The sequence below is a fragment of the Eschrichtius robustus genome, chromosome 2, assembly GCF_028021215.1.
Source record: "Eschrichtius robustus isolate mEscRob2 chromosome 2, mEscRob2.pri, whole genome shotgun sequence".
NCBI classification, from domain to species: Eukaryota; Metazoa; Chordata; class Mammalia; order Artiodactyla; family Eschrichtiidae; genus Eschrichtius; species Eschrichtius robustus.
In genome coordinates, this window is record NC_090825.1 from 174,381,334 (window position 1) to 174,389,067 (window position 7,734).

Consider the following 7,734-nt stretch of genomic DNA (forward strand, 5'->3'; position numbering starts at 1 on the left):
GGTGTGGCCAAATAAATTAATTAATTAAATTAACAAAGCAGATTACCCTTGATAATGTGGGTGGGCCTCTTCCAATCAGTTGAAGGGCTGAGGAGAAAAAGTGGGTTTCCTGAGGAGGAAAGAATTCCGGCTGGCAGTGTGCAGATTCTGCCTGAGATTCTTGCCTTCAGACTCAAGACCACAACATCAACTCTTAACTGAATCTCCAGTCTGCTGGCTTGTCCTGCAGATTTCGGATTTACCAAGCTACAAAATCACATGAACCAATTCCTTACAATCAATCAATCAATCTCTCTCTTGATTGAGAGATAGATGATAGATATTAGATATAGAGATACATTATTGGTTCTATTTATCTGACTAACCCTGCCTAATATGGGTGGTCAGGGAAGGCTTCTGTGAGGAGGGGGTTCTTTTTTTTTTTTTTTTTTAAAGATGATGTTGGAACAACGCATTTATTTTATTTTATTTTATTTATTTATTTACTTATTTATGGCTGTGTTGGGTCTTCGTTTCTGTGCGAGGGCTTTCTCCAGTTGCGGCGAGCGGGGGCCACTCTTCATTGTGGTGCGCGGGCCTCTCACTGTCGCGGCCTCTCTCGTTGCGGAGCACAGGCTCCAGACGCGCAGGCTCAGTAGTTGTGGCTCACGGGCCTAGTTGCTCCGCGGCATGTGGGATCCTCCCAGACCAGGGCTCGAACCCGTGTCCCCTGCATTGGCAGGCAGGTTCTCAACCACTGCGCCACCAGGGAAGCCCCCAAGGAGGGGGTTCTTGAGTCAGGACATAGATGACAAGGAGGAGCCAGTCATGGGGGATCTGGAAAAGACTGTTCCATGCAGAGGGAACAGCAAGTGCAAAAGGCCCCAGATGCCCGGGTGCAAGGGCTTCAAGATAATGAAGACCACTCAGTGTCTATTCTCTTTTTTAAAATTATTTTATTGAAGTATAGTTGGCTTACAATTTTTCTTTTGCCCCACCACTTGGCTTGCAGAATCTTAGTTCCCTGACCAGGAATTGAACCCGTGCCCTCGGCAGTGAAAGCGCAGAGTCCTAACCGCTGGGCTGCCAGGGAATTCCTCTTAATGTCTATTCTTACCTCAGGGAACAGCCCTTCTTCTATAAAAGGCCGTATAGTAAATATTTTAGCCTTTCAGGACTGAGAGATAAAATCGAGGATATTATAAAGGTACTTATAAAATGAGAGGAAGCTTCCAGCCTGCCATATGCCCCGTTTGCTTGGGATGGGCCACCCAGGGTGGAGGACGTGATCTGTGCTCTGCTACTGGAAACATTCTCTGGATGAAGAATGATGGGCCCAAGGCTTGGAGATCCAGGTGGGTAGAGAGGGTGTGGGATGACCGCTGAGGCCAGTTTCTCTCTGCTCCAGTGACAACCAGATCCCAGCCAGCCTCTCTCTCCCAAATCCCAGCTGTCTCATCTGGATCAGCTGGCCAGAGTTGAGACAACATGCTGAGTCACCAACCCCCAGAATGAGATTCATCCACTCAACACCCAGCGGTTGATGACAGAGGACATGCCAACATGTAGGTGGCAGCCAGTGTGACCAGCTACAAAGTGTGGACAGGGGTGAGCCTTGGCTGCTGGCCCAGGAGGCCGGCACTGAAAAGCAAAAGGGGGAAGAGGGGCCAGAGGAGGATGCCGCATCTGGGACCCTACCGCTCACTAAAGTGTCAGCCCCCAAGAGCAGCTCCTGTAGCTGTACAGAAACATGAGCCTGGCCTGATTCAGCCCATGAGCCATAATTTGCTAACCCCCATAAGCTCAATGGAAGCTCATTGGAAGATTTTAAACATGGAAGAGGTGAGACCTGACTTATGTGTTTAAAAGCTGATGCCAGCAGTTCCAATCCTAGGTATACACCCAAAAGAATAGAGAGCTGGAACCCAGACCAATACATGCACACACATGCTTGTAGCAGCACTTTTCAAAATAACCAAAAGGTGGAAATAACTTAAATGTCCATTAACGGGGGAATGGATAAGCAAAGTGTGGTTCATCATACACTGGAATATTACTCAGCCTTAAAAAGGAGTGAAGCGCTGACACTCGCTACAATGTGGATGAACCTTGAAAACATTATCTTCAGTGAAAGAAGCCAGACACAAAAGACCACGTAGTGTATATTTCCATTTTTTTGAAATGTCCAACACAGCTAAATCCATAGAGCAGGAAAGCAGACTAGTGGTTGCCAGGGTCTATGGGTGGGAGAGTTGAGGAGTGACTGCTTAATGGTTATAAGGTTTACTTTTGAAATGCTTTGGAAGTAGGTAGTGTTGCACAACATTGTAAATGTACTAAATGACACTGAGTTGCTCGCTTTAAAATGGTTTGTTTTACGTGGTGTGAATTTACCTCAAATAAATAAATAAATAAATAAGCGAGGCCACACCAGCTCCAGGGTAGAGAATGAATTATAAGGTGGCAAGAGGTAAAGTACTACATCCATTTGGGAAGCTACTGCAAGAGTCCAAGCAAGAAATGATGCCAGCAGTTCCAATCCTAGGTATACACCCAAAAGAATTGAGTGTGTTAGTCCATCTGGGCTGCTATAACAAGATACCCTAGACTGAGTGGCTTAAACAACAGATATTTATTTCTCACGGTTCTAGAGGATGGAAGTCTGAGATCAGCGTGCCTAAGTGGTTGAGTTCCAGTGAGAACCCTCCTCCTGGCCCTCTTCCTGGCCTCCTTCTCTCTGTATCTTCACATGGCAGAGAGGGAAAGAGAGCATATATCTTATATCTCATCTTATAAGGACACTAATCCCATTCAGGAGGGCTCCACCCTCATGCCCTAGCACCTCCCAAAGGCTCTGTATCTTCACATGGCAGAGAGGGAAAGAGAGCATATATCTTATATCTCATCTTATAAGGACACTAATCCCATTCAGGAAGGCTCCACCCTCATGCCCTAGCACCTCCCAAAGGCTCCACCACCAAATACCATCACATTGGGGGTTAGGGTATGGACATCAATTTGGAGGGCACATAAACATCCCGTTCATAGCACTTAGGGTGGTAGCAGTGGAAATGGAAACAGGTGGCCGCATTTGAGATCTGGTTTAGAGGTTGAATCAACAGGGCCTGCTGAGGGTAGGATGTCGTGACAGGACGGAAGGAGGGGTCCAGGACGACTCCCAGGCCTTGAGTTTAGTTAGTTGAGTAGACAGTGGTTCTACCCTCTGACTGTGAATTTCAATTAAAACTTGCATGCATGCACACATGTGTGCATGCAGACATGTAGGCACCCTCAAGCACGCAGCTGCACCTGCACATACACGCATGCACACGCATGCATGCATGCATACACAGCACACACATGCATACACACAGACACGCATGCACACACTCACACACACGCATATACACACCCACACACGTGCACACACACAAACCACTTGTATTTTCCACTGCTCTTATCACCATCTCGAACACTAAATAGTATTTTCTTATTGGGCTTTCTTATTAGTTTTTCTCAGCCTGCTAGAATAGGAGCTCCATAAGACCAAGGACTTTTGTCTCTCTTGTTCATGGCTGTGCCCCCAAACCTAGAACAGTGCCTGGCACACAGGAGGTGCTCAGTAAGTATTTGGCAACCATGTGAATGACACGGCCAGAAGGGAAAACTGGGGCCTTCCCTCTCCCATCCCCACCTGAGTCACATCTTCAGATGCTTCTGGAAAGTGTGAGAGACTCTGAGTGAGAGTGAGATGGGGCCGGGCCAGGGGTGGGGGGACAGGAAGAAGAGGAGGATATGGGGGGAAGGGGGAGGGGCCGAGCCCCGGCTCTAAACGCAGCCCTGGGACCCACGGGCGCCTGTCGGCAGCGTGAAAAGCCCAGGAGTGTTGGGCAATCGTGGTTTCCTCCCAGCCCGCAGGACCCAGCCGTGCCAGCCCAGCCCCGGGCGTCTTGGGGCCTCGTCCGCTCAGGCATGGAGGAGACCGTGGTGAGGCCCTCGGTGTTCGTGGTGGACGGACAGACGGACATCCCTTTCACGAGGCTGGGGCGCAGCCGCAGGAGACAGCCGTGCAGTGCTGCCCGGCTGGGCCTGGGCCTCCTGCTGCTGCTGTTGGCGACCGGAGTGGCTGTCCAGGGCTGGTTCCTGCTGCAGCTGCACTGGCGCCTGGAGGTGATGGCCGCCCCCCTGCAGGTAAGTGGTGCTGGGGTGGGGTTGGGGGGGCTCGAAGCCAGTGTCACTGAGCATCTGTGTGTGTGTGTATGTGCAGAATGGAGGACAGACTAAGAGCAGCCCAAGGCAAGTTAATTCACCTCTCGGAACCTCAGTTTCCTCATCTGTAAAATGGGCGTGATAATAAGCATCTTCCTAGGGAATAAAATATGATATTGTGTGTGTGGTGCCCAGCTGGCCCACAGCAAGCATTCAACCAATGGGAACTGACATTTTTTTTAAATTGAGATATAATTGACATAGAACATTGTGTAAGTTTAAGTGTACAACATATTAATTTGTTACATAAATATTGCAATAGGGTTGCCATTGTAGCGTTAGCTAATGCCTCTCTGGTATCACATAATTATCATTTCTTCTAGTGGTGGGAACTAACAAAATCTAAGCCTTTAGGAAGTTTAACGTTTATAACACAGTTGTGTTGTCTGTAACCCCTGGAACCGACATTCTGACATGGCTAGTTATTATTATTTTTAAAAATATTTATCTGACTCTTCCATTTAGCCACTTTTATTTTTATTTTTAATTTTTTGGCCGTGCCGTGTGGCATGCGGGATCTTAGTTCCAAGACCAGGGATCGAACCCGCACACCCTGCATTGGAAGCGCAGAGCCTTAACCACTGGACCGCCAGGGAAGTCCCTGACATGGCTAGCTATCCTCAGCCATAACCTGATCACCATTTTTGGGACTGTCACTAATCCACTTTGTCCGAGTCTGTGAGAATCTCTCTCTGCGTCCATTTCCCATTGGCCTTGGATGTCTCCGTCGGTCTGTCTGCCACACCTTTGGGTCTGTGTGTCCCAAGCCACGCCCATGTGGTCTCAGCCTTTTTGTGTTTCCAGGTCCTTTCTCCTCATGGCTGGACCTGTGCTGCTGTCCTGCACCCATGTACCCACACGGCCATGTACTCACCTGTCTACAGCCCATGTGTTGACGTCATGTGTCTGTTTCTGCGTCTCCGTGTGCGCAGACCCACGTGGCTCCATAAACCACGCAATCCACGTACCTGCATCCACGTGTGCCTTGTCAGTGTGTCACACAAGTGTCCAGGTCTGTGCCCATGTGTCCATATCCACGTGTTAGCATTTATGTCCAAGTGTCCAGCCATCCAGGTGGCCATGTGTCTTCGACAGCACTCATTTAATAAACCCTTATATAGTACCTGCTCTCTACCAGGCACTGTAATATGCTTTTCACGTGAGAATTCGCTGAATCCGAAGCAGGCACTTTTCATGTGCCCATTTACAGAGGGGAAAACTGAGAAACTGGATGGTTAAGAGCCTGCTGGGCGGCGGGGTGTGACGTGGGGTGTGCACGTGGCCTTGGACATGTCTGAGGGTGATGTCTGTGCCCGTGGTCTGCATGTGTCTCTCAGCCACGAGTCTGAGTGACGCCAGGGCGTGGGCCCCACAGATCCTCACCATGGGCTGCTCTGCACTTTTAGGACAGAGGTGCAGGACCCCGGGATCTCCTGGTGCAAGGTGAGTCAGGGTCCTGGTCCCAGGGGAGGGGATGGAATGGTTCCCACGCTGCCCTCACCCCTTCAGCCCATTGCCCAATGTGATTTGCACAACTGGCCTAAGCCCCACAGACGCCCGTCCCCCAAGCCGGAGAAGCAGAAGTTTGGGTCATTCCGGAAAGGGTGGGGTTGACACCAGGAGGTGGGCTGGATGACTGCTCTGGAGGCTGGCCCTTACCCCTCTGACTTCTGACCCTCTCTCCCCAGATCGGAGGCCCCAGCAGGCCAACCCGGCAGCACACCTCACAGGTGAGGGGGCCCCCAAGTCCTGGCAGGGGGTAGGGGTTCAGCGTGTCCTGGGGAGACCAGACAGACACCCGAACATGGCAGCGCACTCCTTCACTCATTAATTATTCACAGAGTTGCCCAGAGCACAGGCACTGCCTAGGTCTGTGAATTTCTAATTTTATTTATTGAATAAACCCTTGTAATCTGTGGCACGCATCGTGACGTTCTTTCCACCTATTAATTCATTAAATCCTTAGCCGGTACTATTCAGAGCTCCATTTTACAGAGAGGGAGACTGAAGCACTCAGAGGTTATAAGCCTGCTGGGCCAGGATGTGTTCTGCCACTTACAACTTTTGACGGTTTGGGCAAATCAATTGCTCTGTGCCTCAGTTTCCCCACCTGCAAGAAGGGGATGAAACGAGTTAAGATGTATGATAAGTACGTTATTTTGCCACCTCCTGGGCCTCCGTTTCCCCACCTGTAAAGTGAGGATAAAGTGAGTTCATATATCTAAAGCTCTGGAACAGCCTAGCACAGAGGGGGTGGTGCTCAGAGAGGGGTGGCGACTGGCCTGGGGTCACACAGCAAGCGTGGGACCTATGCCTACCAACTCCCCCTCTGTCTCCCTCTGCAGGGGCCAACTCCAGCCTGACAGGCAGTGGGGGCCCGCTGCTGTGGGAGACGAAACTGGGCCTCGCCTTCTTGAGGGGCCTCACCTACCGGGACGGTGCCCTGGTCATCGCCCAGGCCGGCTACTATTACATCTACTCCAAGGTGCAGCTGGGCGGTTTGGGCTGCCCCCAGGGGCTGACCGGCGGCCTGCCCATCACCCACGGCCTCTACAAGCGCACGGCCCGCTACCCCGAGGAGCTGGAGCTGCTGGTCAGCCGGCGGTCACCCTGCGGGCGAGCAAGCAGCCCCCAGGTCTGGTGGGACAGCAGTTTCCTGGGCGGAGTGGTCCACCTGGACGCCGGGGAGGAGGTGGTGGTGCGCGTGCCTGATGAGAGCCTGGTCCGAGTCCGCGACGGTACGCGGTCCTACTTCGGGACGTTCATGGTGTGAAGAAAGGAGCCAGGGTAGATGGAACGGAGTCCGACAGACAGAGACCTCAGAGGGTGCCTCGGGAGACAGGAAAACCAACAAGCAGAGATTTTGGAGTGTGCCCGGGAGAACCCCAAACTCAACAGGTGGAGAGCTAAGTGGGGACCACCGGGACCAAGAACCCAGTTATTCCACAAGGTGAAAGACCCAGCAGGCACCTCTGAAGAACCAAAGGAGACTGCAGACCCTGCCATGGACAACTCTGAAGACACAGACCTGGAGACTTGGGGGTCTGTTAGCCCCCAAGCAGGGGTAAAGCTGATCTGCCTGATATTCAGGAAAAAGGGGTGAGGGGTGGGTATTTATACTTTTGATTCAGAACTAAGTGGGACTTGGGGGTCCAGGGAGTTGGCTGAGAACAGGAAACGTCTTATCACCCTCTCCACTCTCACAAGTGTGGGCGGAGTGGGGGGGGGCAGATTTATCACCAGGACTCACCCACCAGTAGAGAGCCCAGCCCGGCCCCGCCCATGGTCATAGTCACCTACCCAAGTCCCACCTACGGGCTTGTGGCCACACCACAGCCTGGCCATGAAGTTACACTCAGAGATGCAGGCATAGGCATGTGATGGTAGATGTTTGACAGCCAGGTTTTCTGGGAGGGGAGAGGTTTTGTAGTGTGTGTCGATTTCCATGGTGTAGATATTCCCACTGTGGCTGGTCTCTGTCTCCCA

At 51.4% G+C, this 7,734-nt stretch overlaps 1 protein-coding gene across 1 annotated transcript; it reads left to right on the plus strand.

Moving 5' to 3' along the window:
* The first annotated feature begins 3,951 nt into the window (after positions 1 to 3,951).
* On the plus strand, positions 3,952 to 7,021 carry TNFSF14 (TNF superfamily member 14). The gene is made up of 4 exons (XM_068534995.1): positions 3,952 to 4,170; positions 5,655 to 5,691; positions 5,937 to 5,978; positions 6,594 to 7,021. The coding sequence occupies exons 1-4, from the start codon at positions 3,952 to 3,954 to the stop codon at positions 7,019 to 7,021; spliced, it is 726 nt and encodes a 241-aa protein (XP_068391096.1).
* The last annotated feature ends 713 nt before the right edge of the window (positions 7,022 to 7,734 follow it).

Bases quoted from the DNA above. Each gene is read 5' to 3' on its own strand.
- TNFSF14 (XM_068534995.1), top strand. From the start codon at position 3,952: ATGGAGGAGACCGTGGTGAGGCCCTCGGTGTTCGTGGTGGACGGACAG. The intron at 5,692-5,936 runs GTGAGTCAGGGT...CTCTCTCCCCAG, and splicing joins CCGGGATCTCCTGGTGCAAG to ATCGGAGGCCCCAGCAGGCC. The intron at 5,979-6,593 runs GTGAGGGGGCCC...CTCCCTCTGCAG, and splicing joins CCCGGCAGCACACCTCACAG to GGGCCAACTCCAGCCTGACA.